Genomic DNA, 20115 nt, shown 5'->3' with positions numbered 1-20115 from the left:
AACGCCAAAAAAATGAATAAATAATGAAAAAAGCAAGCTGTATTTTATTTACAACATGAATATCCCGGGGTTGACACTTCCTATCATTCTGAACAGCGGAAAAAAAATCAGCCAGTGAGCGGTAACGCGAGGCTCGGTGCTGTGACTCCTGTAGCACTCCAGCTTACACTTAGCACATATCCTAGTCTCGTCCTCATTATTCAACCAGTTCTGAATCCTTTTGCCATCTTGTTCTCTTTCTCTCCCTGCTGTCTAGGATCAAGTTGGACCAAAGGTGCTGGAAAAATCAGAGGTATAAGAAAGGAATCATATAATGGTAAATATACGCGAGATGGTTGTGTTTGGTTGGGCAGTATGAGATTCAGGAAGATACAGGTTTAGAAACAGATTTTAAAAAAAACCCCAACCCCAAACAGACTACGTCACAGATGCAGCAAAATGAGAAGCTGTCCCTACTCTTCTTTATTGCAACGTTTTCACAGTTCAGCACTGAAATAGATTGTCTTGACCCTCCCTCCCTATTTCTTCTGAAGCAGGAGCGGGTAAACATCTGTCAGGAGTGATTTAGCTGTAGCCGGTATCGCCTTAGGGATGGAGCGCGATTTCCCCTCGTCCCTTCTCACCCCCCTCTTCTGCAAGATCACCTACTGCATCCACCTGCTCCTCCCGTTCCCCGCAAAGGCTGCACGCCCCATCGCTGACGAAAACATCCCTCCGTCTGATCTGGCTGATGGAAACACGCCGTATCAGCTGTACCGTTTAATCAGACACATCTCCCACTCCAGGAGGAGCAGGGGGGGCTGCGGAGATCCAGCCACCCCCCTAGCGCCGGTGCCAGCACTGCTCCGCGTACGGAGCCTGCGTCTGTCCGACGGCACGTAGTTTGCAGCGACAAATATTTCACAACCCTATTTCTTTACATCGTGAGACTGATAATATGTCTTCAGCTGCTTCCCGAGAGGATAGGATCTATTTTTCCTTGCTGTAGGCTTTTTGTTATCACTGACACGCACACAATCTCTGTGGCAATGTTCGTATTCTGACTTGATTTCGTGACTTCTGTGAATGAGAGTAATTGACAGCACAATGTACCAAGCTCCGTGGGATAATCACACCTATTTTTTAAGTAAACATGCTATTCAATTCAAAGCTAGCTTAGATTTCCTGTGCCTTAAAACATTTATTTTCCCTTATAAGGAAATCCACAATTCCAGATTGTCAATAAACAGGCGATGTAAGTTAACCAGCACGGGTCTGATACCTCCTTGCAGGATCCAAACTCCCAACCAAACACTCATCTCTAACCTCTCCCTATTTCTGCACAACTGCTCTTTTACCGGTAAAATTCCAACCAAGTTCATTTATCCATAATTTTCCAGTGAAAGGGTTGGTGAAAGTTGATGTCGTTCTCCCGAAAAGCTTATTCAGCCAAGTCACAGCGCAGGAGAAAAAGAACCTAAGGACAAAAATGCCTCCTTTTTATGCCATAGCTGAAATAAAATGATATTGACCCACCCAATGCTTTAGAGAGACAGAGGCAAATAATCCCACATGACGGTGAGAGAAAATATCATCTGGGCACTTCTGCCCTGTGTCTGTCTGTGAAAAGCTGTGTGAGAGTACTGGATATTGTACTTGTTCACGTACAGGAGAGTCTTAAAAAGCAAATCCCTTTCTCACAAAACGGTTTCACCGCAAAAAGTACTTTTACCAAACAAACAGCAGACGTGAATCAACACCTGATTTTCATCCCGTCTCGCTAGGACCGTAGATCACTAACCCTGCCCCGAGCGCATCCCGTCTATTGCTGGGCTACAACAAGGCAGGGATTTTCTCAAAAGCCCGGCGCCCGCCGTGTTCCCACCTCCCCTCGGCTCCGGATCCGCCCTGCGAGGCAGAGCCCTCGCACCTCACCTTTTCTGGGAACGCTGGCTGGTGGCGTGGCTGCCTTCCCCTCTGCCGCCTTGGGCTTTTCGAAGGTTTTCTTTGCGTCGGCAACTTTAAGCACATTCTCGTCCTCCTGACTCTTCCTCCCCTTCCGCTCCGGCTCCTCCGAGCCCCCTCCTCCTGCCGTCCTGCCTCCAGCGAGCTGCTCCGCGCCTGCAGATGCCCACTGCTCCTTGGCAGGCTTCGCCGCATCCCTGAGGGGCTCCAGCAGCGCCTCGGTCATCGCCACGGTCTTGCTCATACTCAGAGCCAGGCTCTCTTTGCTGTGGGACCTGACAGGAGGGGCCGGTGGGGTTTTTTTCTGGCTGTATGAATCGAGTATCCCTACATCTGCTTCACCCCCGAGCTGTTCCCTGCTCTCGAGGAGCTGGCTGCTGCTCTGTCTCGGGAGCTTTTCAGCGTCTCTAGCCACCGAGGCATAATTTGCGACCCCAGAGACCATTCTCTCGAGGCTTTTGGCTACCTGCTTGTCTGGCTCGGGCTTCCTGGCCAGATCCTCCTCGCCGGTCTGGCCGTTCTGGCAAAGGTCCGGGGTGCCGTCAGGCTGGGGGGCGAAGCTCACCGCCTGCCTGAAGCTCTCGGCCGCCTTGCCGGTCTCTCTGGGGATGTAGGAAACAGATGTTGTCGCCTCCTGTTTGCTTTGCAAAATGTAATCCATGAGCATGGCGTTTCGCTCGAAGCTGTCCGACCTGATGGGCACACTCGGCTTGTTTCTCTCCGAGGGAGAGTTCAGGGTCAGTTTATTCACTTGCCTGCTCTCTGCACTGCTTTCGGAGTCCGAACGGCTTATCTGCCTCCTCAGGACTCCTTGGAAAGCGTTGAGCCGGTTTAGGTTCGGACTTGCCACCTTCCCGTCCCCTGGGTAGCCCTCCTGGACCATGGGTACCTTGTGCTCCGTCGCTTCCCATTCCTCCTCAGGTTCTGCTTCTGCCTCTTCGATCAGGCGCCTGTACTCGCTCTCCTCCAGCCTGTACACCACCGGCTTCACCGTCCTGCCCCTGCCCGCTCGCCCCTGCCCAACCTCCATCTCGTACACCTTCGGAGGGGCTTCTCCCTCCTCCCCTCTCCCGCACCCTCTCGACACGGGGTGCTCTTCCAAGCACGGGTCCCCTGCCAGCCCCCACGGCCCCCTCTGCCCGCCGCTCCTCATCTCGGACCTCTTGGCGGGGGCTTGCGTGTCGCTCCCAGCGTCGGGAATGTCCCCCCTCTCCAGGCTGTGCCCCAGGCCCTCCTGGCCCAGCTGCAGCAGAGTATAATCCTCGCGCGTCCCTGCAGAGGCTTCCCGGGAAGTCGGGCGGTCTCTCCCCCTCGCCTTACTTGTGTCATCCTGTAAATATCCATAGTGCTGCCAGGTGGAGGCTTCCATGGCGGGGAGCTCCGTCACTGTAATTCCTGGTCCAAATGCTTTGGAACTGGCCAGCCAAGATTTCTTCCCACCTTGGGTCTCGGCAGACTTTCAGCACCGCCTTCTCCTTCCTCCGCTACTGGGAGAGACGGAGGCAGCTTGGAAGCCTCCGTGCCTGGGTCATGTGAATCGGCATTTTTTAGCCTCATGGCCAGCAGAGATGAAAATGCACGTTGGCGCGATGGAGCCCGTCCTCTGCGGCAGGGCAGGAGGCTCTCTCCTAACACAACAGCTGTCAAAATTGACGCTGCACCGGTCCCTACCCAAATATATCCCACCTGAATAGCTGGAAAAGCACCCCCCAGCTTCTCATTTGCTGGTCCACAGCCCGTTACAGGCAGGACTTGCTGCCCATCGGCATCTTGCTTCAGGGACTCTCCTCTTTTCCCCAACCTGCCGCAGCAATAACTCCCCACGCTCCCGAGCAGCAACCCTCCCTGGCTTCCCTCCGATCTCGCCGCTTCCAGAGCGATTTACTGCCAGGTCATCTGCTGCGGCTCGTCTGGGCAGGATCACCTCCGTCAGCTCCTCCGTGGGTTTCACGGAGAGCTTGGAAACCCGCGTCCCTGCCCCTGGCGCTCTTCCCTGCCTCCCTGCCCGGCGCCCGGCCGGCACAGAGCCTCTCCCCCCAGTGCTCCTTCCTTGGAAGCGGCGCGCAGCCTTGGTCCGCGTCCCAGAGTTTTGGGGAGAGATACCGCCCGCACCGAGCACGCAGGGCAGAGACGGATCGGCTGGAGTGATCCGCGGGAATACGTTATTGCTAAGAGAATTGCTGCGACATAAAAAAGCCTGCCCGGGATAAACACAGAAGCCCGACAGCAGCCTCAGAAACAAGTTTCCCTTAGGAGACTCCGAAACATAACTTATCAAAAATCCCTATTAACGCTCTGGGCATTTCTCTAAACAACCCTTCAAGCAGAAAGTTCCTCCCTTTGGATAGTCCTTCTGCCAAGCGGGCTCCTGGAAGCTCTCCGGAAGGAGGGGGAGCGGGAGAGCTGGAGGGCTCTAATCCGTTTATACACAGCCGGGATGCCTGGCATTGCAGCGAGTGGCGGCCGCCACGGCTCCCAGCCCAGCGGCTCTTCCCCAGCGCTTTGCCTTTTATGGTGCAGGAGGTACCGGCTGCCGGAGCCCGATCCGGGGAAGCATCCCCAGGCGGGATGCAGGAAAACACCTAGATGGTCCCTAAAGAGACACAGGCGCAGCTGGCGCAGGCACCAACGGGGCTGAGCCGGGTGCCGTTTCCCAGCAGGGACTGACTTACCCCAAAGTCGGCCCCAAAAGTTTGCCAACAGCCCCCAGCGACTGGCCCCAGGCTACAAGCATCCCGCTGGCACTCCGTGGGGCTGGAAAATCCTCATCCAGAGCTCCCAGGGACCCCAGCATCCCTCTGACACTCCGTGGGGCTGGAAAATCCTCATGCAGAAGCCCCGGCATCCCTCTGACGCTCCATGGGGCTGGAAAGTCCTCATCCAGAGCCCCCAGGGACCCCAGCATCCCTCTGACACTCCCTGGGGCTGGAAAATCCTCATCCAGAGCCCCTGGCATCCCTCTGACAGTCCGTGGGGCTGGAAAATCCTCATCCAGAGGCCCCAGGGACCCCAGCATCCCTCTGACACTCCGTGGGGCTGGAAAATCCTCATGCAGAAGCCCCGGCATCCCTCTGACGCTCCATGGGGCTGGAAAGTCCTCATCCAGAGCCCCCAGGGACCCCAGCATCCCTCTGACACTCCCTGGGGCTGGAAAATCCTCATCCAGAGCCCCCAGGGACCCCAGCATCCCTCTGACACTCCCTGGGGCTGGAAAATCCTCATCCAGAGCCCCTGGCATCCTTCTGACAGTCCGTGGGGCTGGAAAATCCTCATCCAGAGCCCCTGGCATCCCACTGTCACCCCGTGGGGCTGGAAAAATCCTCATCCAGAGCCCCTGGCGTCCCTCTGACACTCTGTGGGGCTGGAAAATCCTCATCCAGAGCCCCTGGCGTCCCTCTGACACTCTGTGGGGCTGGAAAATCCTCATCCAGAGCCCCTGGGGACACCAGCCTCCCTCTGACACTCCGTGGGGCTGGAAAATCCTCATCCAGAGGCCCTGGCTTCCCTCTGATGCTCCATGGGTCTGGAAAATCCTCATCCAGAGCCCCCAGGGACCCCAGCATCCCTCTGAGCGCAGCCACCACACTCACGCGGGCTGCGCGGGCGACACCTGGACCACGGTGTCTCATGATGCCACCACCTCATCCCCTGCTCCACGAGCCGGCGCAGGAGTGAGCGCCAGCCCCCGTCAGGGGGAAGGAGGGAGGGATGACATTTATCTCAGCCCTTATCAGCCCGGGAGCCAGCCAGGGGTAGTTTGGGTTTTTTTTTATCAATGCCCATTGCGGAGCTGCTCTGCAGCGAGACAAAACACCATTTGTTACCACTGGAAGTTTTAAATCCCTGCTAAGGCTGCCCAAAACAAACACAAGCGCTTCCCAGCAGGACCCGGGGGGGCGGCCGGGCTCCGGAGCAGCGCCAGGAGCAGACGATGCTCCCAGCTGATGCCGGTGGTGGGGGGGGGAACCTCGCAGCACCCAACCCACCAGGTAGAGAAATCGCTGCAGCAAGATTTGCTGAGGGGCGTGTGTGTGTGTGACAAATTTTAAAGCCAAGTCACCTTTCCATGGGATAAACTCACCAAATTGGAGCGGGCTTGACATCGGCACAATGACCTGATCAATAATTTGGGGTTCTTCCCCTTGGTCCCCCATGCCAAAGCCAAATGGATTCTAGGTTTCTTAAGAAATGTCACGATTTGGAGGTAGCATCTCAAAAAAACCATCATGATTTGGACATATCATCTTGATTTTTTTGGCTTGCCCCGTGTGGGGGTGGGAGGAGCCCAGGGCTGGCGCGGCAGCGGCGGAGCTGGGCCGTTGGACCGGGGTTTGCCCTGCCCTGGGGCGTTCGGCACCGCTCTCCTGCGAGCTGCTGCTGGAACTCTCGGGAAAGTCCGACCCGGCAGCGACGCCGTTTCTGCTCCTGAAGCCTCTGCATAAAAGGAAATGGCAGCTGCAGCAACGTCGCCGCTGCCCCATCCTTCAAACCAGAGAGGAAGAGACTTTTAGGGAATATGCAACACCCAGGGCCAGGGCCGAGGCCGGAGCAAACCCCTCGGGCTCAGCAGGGCTGAGGTGACAGAGCTGCTGCCATCAAGACGGAACTCAAGCAACACAGCGAGGACCTGCCACCACAGGGTGTCCAAACAGCAGCCCATTGGCAATGGCTGGATGGAGAAGGAGCCCCACTGGCGCCTGCCACAGCCCCGCATCCATCCGTCCGTCCATCCATCCGCCCGTCCATCCATCCATCCATCCATCCATCCATCCATCCATCCGTCCATCACAGGAACCAGCTCATCGCGCATGGGCAGTGCCAACTCTCAACTTCTGCTTAGAAAAATATTGACATTTCTACCTCTTTGGGGGCCAGCGTGGCTGCCCACCACCCCCCAGCCTCAACAGACACAGAGGCACCATCCCAGGGCTGCGGGCAGCTGGGGACCTGCTGCCGAAGCAGCTTCTCCTCTTTCTGCAGGAGGCCGCTGGTGTCGAAGTGGCCCTTTGTGTCCCTCCTGTTGCTTCTCTGCGCGCATCGCTTCCTTCACTAAACCCAGCCTCGCTCACCTGCCAAACTTGATCTTTTCCCCCAATGACATCATTACGGTGTCTGCTGACGACCCCTGCGGGCACCCGACCCCAGGGTGAAACTGGGAATCACGGAATGGTTTGGGTTGGAAGGGACCTTAAAGCCCACCCAGTGCCACCCCCTGCCCTGGGCAGGGACACCTCCCACCAGCCCAGGTTGCTCCAAGCCCCGTCCAACCTGGCCTTGAACCCCTCCAGGGATGGGGCAGCCACAGCTTCTCTGGGCCACCTGGGCCAGGGGCTCACCGCCCTCAGAGTGAAAAATTTCTTCCTGAGATCTCATCTAAATCTCCCCTCTTTCAGTTTAAAACCATTCCCCCCTCGTCCTGTGGCTCCCCTCTCTGCTCCAGAGTCCCTCCCCAGCTTTCCTGGAGCCCCTTTAGGGACTGGAAGGGGCTGGAAGGTCTCCCCGGAGCCTTCTCTTCTCCAGGCTGAACCCCCCCAGCTCTCTCAGCCTGTCCCCACAGCAGAGGGACTCCAGCCATCGGATCATCTTCGTGGCCCTCCGCTGGCCCCGCTCCAACAGCTCCATGTCCTCCTTGTGCCAAGGACTCCAGAGCTGGAGGCAGTGCTCCAGGTGGGGTCTCACCAGAGCGGGGTGGAGGAAGTGCTGGTAGGGAACCGTCCTCCTCCCATTGCGGGTAAAGGACGGGGTCAAGCAGGTCCTTGAGGAGATCTGCTCCGTCCCGAGTACGGCTCCGTACCGCTTACGGGCTCCTCCACCCAACCTCGCGTCTTCCCACTGCCCTGCGACCCAACCGGGAGGGCACCCAGTGCCAGGCTGCCCCCACCATCCTCTGCTTCATGCTCAGGCGCCTCCTTTCGCCAGCGAGGCTATAAATAAACCCTCCGACGGTCGCCGGAGAGAACTCGTGTTGCTCCAGATGTTGCCTGGCTTCGCCATAGCAACATCACAACAGGATGTAACATTCGGCCATAACAAGAACCGCTCCGCAAAGAACCAACTTTCAATCATAACAAGAACAAAAAAAGACACACGAACTCACCAGCGGCCCCGGGGCCCCCACCGGCCATTTCACGGTCCCGTCCCGTGGTGCCTCTCACACGTGTCGCCTCTTAGAGGCAACTCTTGAGACGCAAACGGCGGCGGCGGGGAGATCTCCAGCTTTGGGAAGCCGAGATGAGCAGGGAGCGCCGTCTGGTGAACCAGCCAAGGGAAGTGTGAATTAAAGGAGCTAACAGCAAACATCTGACCCCAAAATGGCGTTGGCTAAGGGACAGACTCTGTCCTAAGGACCTCAAAAGCACGAGACAGCGAGAAAGCTGCTGCTTCCCCAAGCGGGAGCCTGAGGAGCACAAGCTCTCCAGCTCCGCCGTGGCTCAGCGCTGGAGAGAGTTAACCCCAGGGTGTAAAAACTGTACGTGTACACACACACACACACACACTCGCTCCCACTGTTTTCCTTCGTGTGTCATCACGTAAGCATGTCCGGGCGACTCTGGGAAGGCCTTGACGCGAAGCCAAGCGCTCCGTGCCGGGGCGACTCAGCCCAGGAGGGTCTCCGTCCTCCGCCAGGGGAGGTTCATCCATCAGATGCCGGTTCCAGCTCCGGATGCTGCAGCTCCCGCAGCGGGTACCTGCCCGCGCCGCGACAGCCCACCTCCCGCAGCGGGGGAAGAGCCCCATTCCCATGGGAGATGTTCTCGGGTGTAAGGAGAAGAGCAAAACCCCTCGCAAACCCACCCCAGGGAGCCCGGGGCGCTCTCCTCCGTCGTTTGCAGGTTATTTTCCCAGCTGGGGAAGCGCCGCCTGCGCGCCAGTCCCTGCTAAGCTGCGAGCGCAGCCCAGAAATGTGGGGGTGACGCGCAGCAGCATCAGCCAGCGCGTGCCACAGGTGGCTGCGGGGTGACACTCCGCCGCCGGGTGAAAGGAAGACGTTCCCCAGCCCCTCGCTCCCACGCAGCGCGTCGCTGCACCCTTATCACCCCCGCATCGACCCCCGCTGCCTCTGCGAAGGCTGCAGTAGGACTTAAAAGTAGTTTAATTCATCCCGATGAGTTTGCGGCGTGGGCTCCGTGTGTTGGCAAACGTGGAGTCAGCGGCGAGTGCCGGCTCCTGCCCGGGTCCGGCGGAGCCGCAGCTCCTCGGTGCCGGGGCAGGGAGGGCAGGCACTAAATCCGGCTTTGCCCCGCTTGACCAGCGGCCAACAGCAAGCCAAATCACCCCCCCCTCCCCCCCAAGAAAAAAAACCAAAAAAAACTCTAAAAAGCAAATATTTCTGGTGGGGGTTAATGACTTTTGGAGGCAATTAGCAAGCGTGCCAAAGCTGGAGAGCATCCCCAGCCTGCGCTTTGCTGCTCTGCCAAGGTAAACACTGACATGTTCCTCCCTGAAGCAGCTCGGAGAGCGAGAACAATCCCAGGCAGCGAGGAGGCTCCTCGCCGGCACAGGAGACAGATGCTCACTGTTTGCCTTTAAAGGCAAAATTCGGTGAATGCCCGGGAAGGGCTGGTCCCACCTCGGGCGGACGCTGGGGCGGCAGCAGGAGCGGCTCAGGGCCGAAGAGCCGCATCCCGGGATTTCGCGCTGGGGAGTTGTTCTTCGGAGGAGGCTGCAGCGCAGGTCTGGGGGAATTAAACCCCCCCACGTCGCTGCGGTAGCACAAGCCCCTCTCCAAATAAGCACTTTTCCGCGTAGGGGGGGCTCGGCCCAGCGCAGGTGTCGCTGTGACACACACCATGGCCCCACTGCCAGCATCCGCTCGGAGAAACACGAGGAGCTTCTCCTTAAACCCAGCCTGGGGTCTCTGAGAGAGGCTGGAGCGGAGAATTCCACTTTTCAGTTCTACTCCTGCCTCCAGGAATTAAGTATATCTCTATTTAATTCCTTTTTCCCCTTAAAAATCCTGCAAGTGAGCCCGTGCCGCGGCTCGGGTGCGTTTCTGCAGCGCTCACCGTCCCGGCAGGGCAGCTGAAACACGGCCAGCGCTGCGAGGACACAACCCAGAGGGACAAAAGCATCTCCCAGCACGGCCTTCAGCGGCAGAAAACAGCCAGGACCCAAAAAAAAAAAAAAGAGGGAGCGCAGACGGGAAGAGATAACACGGGACAAGGGACACAAGGGACTGCGGGAGCCGGCGGCGGCTGCTGCTCCCGTGATATTTGTCCGTCGCCTCCTTTTCTTTCCGCCCCCGCGGGGCCTGTTCCCCACGGCCGGGCTGATCCTTCCCCACCTCCTCCAAAAACGCTGCAAAGCTCATTTGTAAAAGGCAAACAAATCAAAAAACAAAAAGTTTATTTTTTTTTTTTCCCACAAGAAGCACATAAAATATACAGTACATTTTTACAAACAAAAGTAAAAAAAAAAAAAACCAACAAAAAAACACAAACCCAAAAGTGCATTATGCGTCCCCTACCGCGAACGTACAGTACAAAAGATGCTGCATATTTAAATATAAAACCAGAATTAAGAAATACCATGGAATAACAGGGACGGCGTTATCACAGAGTACAGCAACGCACTGAACAGCTACACGTTACTCACCCAACCCCTCCTCTCCTCGCCGGCTCCGGGCTCGGGCTCTGAGCAGGACGGGCTCCACCGCCCCGGCGGGAGCCGGCTCCCCAGGGCACAGCGGGCGACGGCTGGGGGGGGACAGAGGGACAGGACCCAGCCACACGCACCACGGGAAGGACAACCCGGGGAGCGGGACACACACACACACACGGCTATTGCTATCACACAGACCAACAAAGCCTGGACTGGAAAAATAAGGTGCCAGTTTTGTGCGTTTCGGGTTTTCTGGCAGAATGGGACTGGGTCTGGGTTCGGACCCGGCCACGGGGACGCCTCCCTGGACACCCCCAGCCCCGGGGACGTGTTTCTGCAGCGATGCATAGAGAAATGGGGGCGCCGGGGGCTGCGGCGGCTCAAGGCAGCTCAACACAGCCCTTTGGTTTTGCCGTACCCGGGACAGGAGGGAAGTGGTTACAGCGCTGAGCTCCGCGGGGGCCGGGAGGTGGATATGCACAAGTAGCAACGGTCTCACTGCCACCGGAAACACCAAAAGCACCAAAAAAAGGAAAAAAAAAAAAAAAAAAGGACGAGCAAACAGCAGAGTTTAACAGCTCAGCATAAATACACAGTATTTGTAAACTATTATTAAGGCACTCAATTGTAAAAGAACAATTACAATAACGGGGGGAGAGGACAAACACATCTACCGTCTCATGCAACAAATCTTAACGAAGCATCGTAGGTTTGGCTACAAAACCCTTGGAAATGGCACGCTGGTGCTTCTCCCGCACGGCGGCTTCGGGACCGACTCCTACCTACCCGTGCCCCGGTTGGTGCCGCGCTACACCCCGGGAAAGCGGGGGTTTGTACGCAGCAGAGCTCGGCAGGCACTCAAGAAAAGAGGAAGGAAATATATACATATATATATATGTATGTTCGCTTGCATGAGATAACGGAATTTTTCTGAATTCGTTCAAATCCGACCCCCCCCCCCGCCGCTGCACTCCAACGTCTTCCCTTGGCCGGGCAGCGATGGGAAGCGCCTGCAGCGCTGAGAAAGGTGCCGGTGTAACATAAAGCGGAGAAAAATAACCGTGCAAACGGATCGAACTGCGCTGGGACGGCATCTGAGCGCGGCGCTGCGAGGGCAGAGGCTCCGGCCAGGCATCAAGCAGCCCCGGGGCCTCCCCCGGGCCCCCATCGCCTGCACCCCCTTCAGAAATCACAGTGCGGGTGTAAAGGAGGACAGGAAAGATGACACAAATACAGGGAATTTATTGCCGATCTGGACTTGCGGGCGCACCCGTGGTACGCTGGCAGCGGGTGGGGGGTGTTTCAGTCCCACCCCGAACACGACCCGGCGCCTTCTCGGCCCTAAAAAGCAAAAGCTTGCGCCCGTTTTGCAGGGTCCCCTCACGCAGCAGCTTTTGCTTCAAACCAGCCTTCACGGGTGAAACAGGAAACGTGCCTTCAGCTAAAAACGTACATCAAAGTCAAGACTCTCCGAAGAAGGGATATTTATTCACTGATTGCCGGTCCCTACAATTCCTCACACTGGCAATATAAAAACATGGGGTCTTCCGCTTAAGGAAAAAAAGGTAAACTCTGGGCATTTAGGACAGTAAAAGACGCGTCTCCCTTTCTCAAGGCTGTGGATTTTTGATTAATACAGACTCTGAGAAGGATTGCCTGCAGCCCTGCTCTCCCCCCGCCACCGCAAGGAGGGGAATTTTAAGAACGGCTTTCGATAGAGATCTTAAAGCGTGTGAGAGCTCACGTCCACAGCCTGGTCGCTAAACGAGCAAATCCATCCGTCTGCCATCACCGACCCCCGAGAAGTCTGTTTTGACCCCCAAGGTCTGTTCTGACCCCCAAGTCTGCTTCAAAACACCACCCCAAAGGCACGCGCAGTCAGCCCGGTTTCAGATGGGAGCTGGGAGGCACCAAGGTTCGGAGCGTGTCCCCTACGCGCTTCTCAAGCTCTTCCCTCCCGATGCGGCCGGCGCATCTCGTGCAGAGCAGTTCCTGACCTGGCCGGCTGCCCAGAATATCCTAAGAAAACGTGCATTTCACATAGCATGGCTGAACGGCCACGTTACAAACACCACCCACCGCAGGGCAGCAAGAAGAGGAGCGCACGGTAACACCGGCCTGTGAGCGGTCCCCAAGAGCCAGCCGCTGGCATGGGAAGGGCCACGCGTCCTCGGCCACGATCGCTGCGGAGCACGCAGCACCACGGGCGTCTCGCCGAGGGAGAGCACGGGCAGCCCCCACTGTCCTCCCTGCAGGTCATGCCTTCCTCCGAAAGGAGATCTCCCCCACACCTTCATCATCCCTCTCGCTTTGGAGCGAGCCCGTATTTCTGTTTGACTGCTCGCCCCGAAGGATGTGCCCCCCCCGAGAGCAGGATTTATGTCACTGTCACCCCTGCAGGAGCTGGGACACGTACACCCGGGCTTCCCGCTCTGTGGCCACCCAGGCTCCTGCCACCCAGCATAAATAACCCCTTGGACTTTGTCAACAGCTTCCCAGGCAGCAGCAAACCGAGGACACAGGAACCGTTCTACCAAAACCAACAGCACTGATCAGAAAAGACACACGTTTGCCTATTGCCTACTGCAATTTCAAATGCGTGGGACACCAGCAGAGCTGTCCCTCCTCGGCCGTCTCGCCGGCATGGGGTGCCACCAACAGCCCAATGCAGAAGGGTCCCCAACACAGGATCCACGACACCGACACAGCATCACACAAAGCTTCACTAGGGTCCACGGTCACTTACTGTCCAGGCTCGTCATTAGTTACTGGGACATTACAAACCACAACGACAGCAAAAAACACCCAAAGAACACGATGCCTCTTCATGGGAGCGTAAGCCTGCGCCAGCGACACAATCCGGGTGTCGCTCCGGCACCAACAGGAGACTATGACGATTCACCCGGTCACGCAGCGAAGACGGACGAACGCCAGCAGGTCACAGAGTCAACACGAACACAGCTCGGTACTCCCTCACTTCACAGCCAGCTCACTCGGTGCGGGAAAGCCTCTGTCTCCAAACTCCTCCAGGCCTTTACAGTTAACGTTAAGGAAATACCTTCAAACAAGGGTAAGTATTGTGGGAAAAGCCTTTTTAAAAAAAGAACAACAAATAAACCGAGACTAGAAGTCAGCAAGAACAGAGGTAGTGTTCATGTCACCATTTTAAGAATTTTTCCACAAGTGCTCTCTTTTAACTAGACATTTGTGTTTGTTCTGTAAAAAAAAAGAAGTCATGATTAATTATTTTGTTGAGTCTTTGAAACAGAATATTTCAGCATTATATATATATAGATAGATAAACAGACACAAATATCTATCTATATATATACACACACACACAAAACCACATTATTATACTTGGCAAACAGCACTAGAAATAGCATCCTGCAGGACAACAGGCAATTCACACACAAAGTCCTCTTCTAAGCCATGCAATACATTTTATTGTCCCTTGTGCCATTCATCATGACCCATTATGGTTTTGTTCTCCCTACTCGGAGCACAAGGAGGGGAAGACGAGGTGGCATCAGATGAACTACTGCAAGTCAGATGATAAAACTGCACCGGTGCAATGAATAAATGCCATAAAACCCCCAAAATCCACCCCTGCCCCTGCAGAAGGCATCAACTTTTGCCCATCCAAAGCGTGTTCTTCAAGTTTCCGACCGCTGGCTTCGCTGCCAGTTTGGAGGCGACGTCTGCACTCCTCAGCGTGGATTGTGGCTCACAGAGCACAGAAGACTCACTTGAAACGGCCTCTTTTGAGTCCGTTATAGTTGACACATCCATGTCACTTGATAAGTCCTCAGAGGACAAGTTAAGACATCCCAGCTTGGCGAGAGAATTGGACCTTTTCAGAGGAGAAGACACAGTCAAGCCGGCCAGTCTCAGCCTGGTCTCAATTTCCTGAGTTCGCTGCTTCACCAGGCCGGGCTTGCCCCGCACGCTGTGGATGCTGTCGCTGCTGGAGCTGCGCGTCAGGTTGGAGCTCCGGGAGGAGGAGGGGGTGTAGCAGATGGTCTTCAGAAAGTCCTTGGTGAAACTACTCGTGTGCTCCAACCGACACATGACAGGCGTGGAGGTTTTCTGAGAGATCCCCTCCAAGACGCGTTTCACCTCTAACTTCTCCACGTCGTTTTCTTCTTTGGGTATCAACGGCGTGGGTCCCAGAAGAGGTACGAGGCTGTGATGTGAAATCAGACCCTCGCTTTCCTCCACGACGCCAGAGTCGACTCTGCTCAGGGGGCTCTCTCTGAGCAGCGACGAGGCGTCCGAGGGCAGGCTTTTCAACCGCTCCAGCTCTTTGGTGTGTTTCCTAACCAAGCCTGCCTTCTGCAGCTGAATAAGAGACTCCTGATGCTGCATCAAGTAACTATTTGCACTTGGCTTTTCCAAGTCTTTGCTGAACAAGTACTTCAGATCCTTGGTAGGTTTGCTATCTTTTCTGGCCAGAGATTCTTCTTTTACCAGTTCTGCGTTAAGGAGGCTCTTGTCACAGTGCGAGTTTCTCCTGGGCAGCAGAGTTTTGACTGGGGTTTTTGGTGCATCTTTTCCTTTCTCCAAAATGCTGCAGTGTTGATCAAGTGATTTGCAAGCGCCAGCCTCCAAAGTACCAGTTCCTGCCGACAGAGGAAGCGAAGCCTCATTATTTTTAGTTCTGATTGCTTCCTCTGAGTGTGCCTTGCTGGGCAGGTGGTCCGCCAAGTTGGAATTGATGTGGGAGAGGAGGGCTGGCTGCGTGCAGATGGTGGTGCTGCGACGCGTGGTGCCGGGGTTCAGCTTTTCACACTGCTCCCCAAAGGAGTCGGGAGACAAACTGGCCGAGGAATACATGCAGTCAGTGCAAGACTGATAGGAAGGCTTGACTTTACTGAGGATCCCAAATACAGCATCGTGCTGCAAAAAAGAAAACAGGTACAGATGAATGTGCACAGAACGGGACATCAGCCATCAGCAGAGCCAGAGGCACAGACCACAAAATATATTTACAGCCAAGCAGATTTGAAACAAAGCCCATTTCCGCTTCTCTTAAGGCCCTGCAGCAGGAACAAAAGCCACGTACTTTCTCAGCAGACAGTATCTTCAAGATACTGGAAGAATACCTACCGTTTCAAGCGATGATCATGCAAGCAAGTTGCCCAAAGCAGTTTACAGGGCACTCACATGTGTGCGCTCTCTCTCTCTGGCATCTAAATCCATAGCTTGGGCAAGCAAAGCCATGTTCAGAAGCACTTCGAAAAGGAAGAAGCTCATCATGGAATGAAAGGCTTTATCCAAGTCAAATGAAACTGTGCTATGAAGATGAGAAGAGCAGTTTCACTTGCAGTAGTCAGCCATGCTAATCACCTACATTTCAACTCCATACGCACCTCAAAATCCTCTGGGCAACTCCTTTTGCTGTTGTTGTTATTCAAGTTCTCTCTATTAAGCCTGCTCTCTTCCTTGTGCATGGACAAACGCCGCTTCCACTTCTCCATTGGATTTTCCTCCCTGACACTGTCCTCCCCTGGATCCCCGGGGCCCAGCACTACCCTTCCCTTACGGGGGCTGAAGTCCGCTTTCTTCTTCACCTCCTTCTCAGTGAAACTGCTCAGCTCTGCCAGCGGCTCCGCTGTCTCCAGGGCTTTCGCCGTCTGCACTAGCCTCCCCTCCGGAGGCGCAGTCGGAGGCTGTCCCACCAGCGAGGCGGTGCGTTCCGCAAGCGCATCCCGCTCCAGCTCATCCGCGTGGAAAAAGCCCTCCCTGTCACCAGGGATCTTGTTCTCCAGCAGCGTGTCCGAGAGGCGATGGAAGCAATAATTAAACCCCACAGACATTTCTGTGCCGGCGCGGTTGTCCAGGTACGCTGACTGCGAAGGTGTGTCCAGGTCAGCCAGGCGGTTTTCTAGATCGATGTCTAAGCTCTCGAGTAAGAAGTCGCCCGACCCCGTGGTGCCGTCTGTGTTCTGGGGTAGGTTGCTCTCTGCCTGCTGCTTCCACAGCTTATTGTGGCGCTGCTTGCTGGCGGAAAGGACAAAGACACAAGTGATTACCGTTCAGCTGCAGGATGCTCAGTTCCAGGAACATTCGTCCCTTTCCACAACCCGGAACCGAAAGGCTGAAGGGTGGGCCCAGCCTGGCAGTCCCACTTCAGCAAAACCATCTCTAGCATCAGGATTTTGTCCCTCCCGCCTGCCCGCTCCGGAGCCTCTTGGCCCAGCAGACTCTCGGAGCCATGATGGGAACAGCCCCTGGGAAGAGTCCCTCAGGGCGGAGGGGCACAGAGCTCTCTGCCAGAGCAAAACACTCTGAACCAACATCTCTGCACATCTCATGGCACAGCTCCCGCTGAACCAGAGTGAAAAATTTTCCTCCTCTTCCCTCAGTAGAGCAGAGGCCAAGCAGAGCATGCAGAAACCCTTATTAGATACTACAGCGCTTGCAACGACAAAGACTTGTGATTGGCATGGTCACCCAGAACTGCAAATGACTTGCCTCCAACACTGCCTCAGCTCGGTTCTGCCTCATAAAACAAGAACAATGTTTTGCTGAACAGTATTGGCTGCTGAGAAATACGAACATGCTTCCCAAACGCAGAGAAAGCCTCACTGAATTAAACCAGAGCAGATCTCCCTAGAAGACAGCTAATTTCCATCCAGGGAGGCCTAGCATGGGAAAGGTTTAGAAAAACAAAATTAGCCCAGGCTTCTGCATCTGCCCTTCTAAAGGCCCTCCAGACTACCGCGCCACGCACTCTCTGACAGCGCCTTTGAGCACGACGCGCATCTGTGCAAGATGTTGGCAGAAGAACCTATTGCCTGAACAGAACTCCATGGAGATCGATTAGTATTTTGCGATAGCAAAACACGCGAGGTTGCCGACAATCAGCTCTCATTTCCTGCAGGTCACCTTTCCATTCATCCTGTCGCCTTACCTCGCATCTAAAATGCCTTCGTATTCCAAAAGCTGTCTCATGAAGCCTGCGTTTGGTCTTGCAATGCTGCGTTTTTGTTTCACATAATTATAAGCCTTTTCCAGTGACCAGCCAAATTCCTTCATTGCATAAGCTATAACAGTAGATGCTGACCGGCTCACGCCCATTTTGCAGTGCACCAGGCACTTGGAGTGATTCTTCCTGCAGAAGGACAAACAGGAAAACATGTCTCGTAGTTACTTTTAACGTGGTGGAGGGACAGCGCTTTGTCCTCCTGACCACCCTAACGCCACGGCTCAGTAGGTCACAAACGTTTTGGATTAAGGGGACCATGAGAAGAATCTCTCTCCGGAAAAGTTGAGAGTTGGAGAAGGGCAGCCTCAATCATGCTGCCATTTCAGAGACCACCACGAAGCCTCCTGCCTGCCCAAGTCTTTGGATGCAGGGATAAGCAGGAAGGACCCCAGTGTAAAAGCCCAGCAGAGTTTGACGGGCTCTGACACCACCTCTTGTCTGCAGAGACAGCTGGGGCTAGTCCAACACGGGCATGTGTTGGAGCATTTCCAGAACTTCTTGAGAAGAGGAAATGTCCTTGTTTCCTTTTGGAAGGAAAACAAAATAATAATAAAAAATATCATAGGCTAGGAACAGGTTAATGTCAGTACAGGAAGATACAAGGTGTGGGGAAGTTCCAGGGACACAGAAAACTCCCGGCAAGAGCAATAATGCGAAAAAAGCCCTGTTGCCTCCTTCCCCGGTGGTGTGGCTTCAGGGAGGGCCCGGCTCCGTGCTGGATGGAACACACAGGGCAGTGTCAGACCCCGTGGCTCCGATGGGCTCTCACACGAAATCGTGTCTCCCAGCCCCGCTTACTTGGCCTTATTTATAAAGTGGTACGCCTCGTTCCAGTGAGCCAGGAGGTCTGTTGTCTCCTCGTCGTACACTCGGATATTGTGATACGCGAACAAACCAGGGAAAAAATTATCAATTTCCCTGGTCACATTCAAAATGTAGTCGATGCTGTGGAGAACAAAAAGAAAAATAAAGTTGAACTGCCGTGGTCATGAAAGGGAACTGACACACATTGTGAAGTCCATGAAATCTGACACAACATGAACTATAAGATTTTATCTACATCCCTAATCCCGAACCCCTGGGACACCCAGTGACACAGGTCACACACATGACATGTGGGACCTGCGCATTCACCCATCTCTCACCACTGGCATATCTCATTCAAAGTGTCAGGACCTTGGGCACAGGAGGGGAATTTTATTTTACCCCATCTGCCGAGGCTTTGTAACCTCCTCAGAACCTCCTCGCTGTGTGCCACACACAGCTTCAGGGACGCCTGAAGAGAAGTGCATCAGCTGCAAGTGATTCATTAGGGCAAGAGCTGGGAAGAGACCCTGGGAATCGCCATTTTCCACTGCAGGCTTTAGCTGCAAAACCATCCTTTTCTCTTCTTTCTGACCAAAAATATGAAATGGGAGTCACGTGGTATCTCTCGATTCCTGCCAAATATTACAGCAGGGATTACAACGTACCCGGGGGAGAATGAATGTCCATATTAATTTATTACCTCCTATCATTCAGATAAATCAAGGACACAGGATATTTGTTTCAGAATTTGTCCAGCTTTGACTTTTAGACGCTGCATATCAAGATGCCTTCCCTGTAGATCACAAGTATTAACGCGCTGGTTGATCTACTCGTTCAAAGATGTTCAGACATCTGTTCCCAAGGACTCCAAATTAAACATTTTCAGTGACGCTGTTGAGCAATATTTTTTTCAGTTTCTCACATCAGGGTTGGCGTATGCCTTGGGCAAGCAGCAAATATTTATATGCAAAATTCTTATTCGGCCAAAAAGCGCGAAAGTAAATCAAGCCAAGAAGTGGTGTGGTGATGAGAGCGTGGTGAAAGACAGTCCTGCAGCTGCCTGTCTGGGCAGGTGAGGTGAAGATTGCTCATCTACAGGAAGTTCTGCTCCATTTAGATAGAGTTTTTTCCTAAGCTTAGCACTATAATATTTGCTGTTCTGCAGCCTGCAGGAATTCACACCTGACACAACAACATGTACGGCCATTTCACACTCGGCTGCTACACATGGGGGGGGTTCAGAGATCTTGATGTACTTCACAAACGACAATTTTTGTTATTTCCACTCTACATGCGATTGATAGAAACGAGGTAGGAAAGATTTCTCGACCGAAGTCTTGACAGTTAAGTTACCCACATCACTGGGAATGGGCCCAAACTCATCCCTACAGTCTATAAATATCGTATGTCATCTCAAGAGACCTGAATATAAGTTAAAGGCAAAGGACTGGAGGTTTCAAGGCTGGTGCTTGAAAGGTGCAGTACTCACCCCGAGCCCTGCAGCTCCTCGAGGTTGGAGGCGTTCCACTCAGACCCCTGCAACAGCCACAAAACACATGTTTCAAAGGAGCCCGAAACCCTCCCTCTCTACTGGGAATTGCCTCTGAAACAGCAACACGGCACCACTGCAGCCAGCGCTGCAGCTCAGCACAGAGATGTCCTGTCCTCAACAGGCAGGGACCTCCTGAAGGAGGGGACGAGGGCATTGCGTCCTCACCTAAGGAGTTAGTTCTAGGCCAGCATGTGACAGAGCACATTCCAAACCACTGCTC

General features: G+C 54.6%; 2 protein-coding genes across 6 annotated transcripts in view; both read right to left on the bottom strand.

The window, feature by feature from the left end:
* Positions 1–8064, bottom strand: part of CORO1C (coronin 1C) — a 61081-nt gene extending 53017 nt beyond the window's left edge. The window contains exon 1 of the mRNA XM_054219337.1: positions 8042–8064. The gene's annotated coding sequence lies outside the window, so the exon portion shown is untranslated. The remainder of the gene's footprint in view (positions 1–8041) is intronic.
* A 2209-nt stretch (positions 8065–10273) lies between these two features.
* SSH1 (slingshot protein phosphatase 1) overlaps positions 10274–20115 on the bottom strand; it is a 40751-nt gene continuing 30909 nt past the window's right edge. For all 5 annotated transcript variants that reach the window (XM_054219723.1, XM_054219724.1, XM_054219727.1 and 2 more), the window contains 5 exons: positions 19833–19879; positions 18335–18481; positions 17462–17662; positions 15918–16548; positions 10274–15444 (listed from right to left, as the gene is read on the bottom strand). In XM_054219723.1, coding sequence (XP_054075698.1) covers positions 14173–15444; positions 15918–16548; positions 17462–17662; positions 18335–18481; positions 19833–19879 — 2298 coding nt within the window. In that variant the 3' untranslated portion in view covers positions 10274–14172. The remainder of the gene's footprint in view (positions 15445–15917; positions 16549–17461; positions 17663–18334; positions 18482–19832; positions 19880–20115) is intronic.

Source organism: Rissa tridactyla, chromosome 13 (genome assembly GCF_028500815.1).
Source record: "Rissa tridactyla isolate bRisTri1 chromosome 13, bRisTri1.patW.cur.20221130, whole genome shotgun sequence".
NCBI classification, from domain to species: Eukaryota; Metazoa; Chordata; class Aves; order Charadriiformes; family Laridae; genus Rissa; species Rissa tridactyla.
The sequence above is the reverse complement of the archived record's forward strand: the minus strand, read 5'-3'. Positions and strand labels throughout refer to the sequence as shown.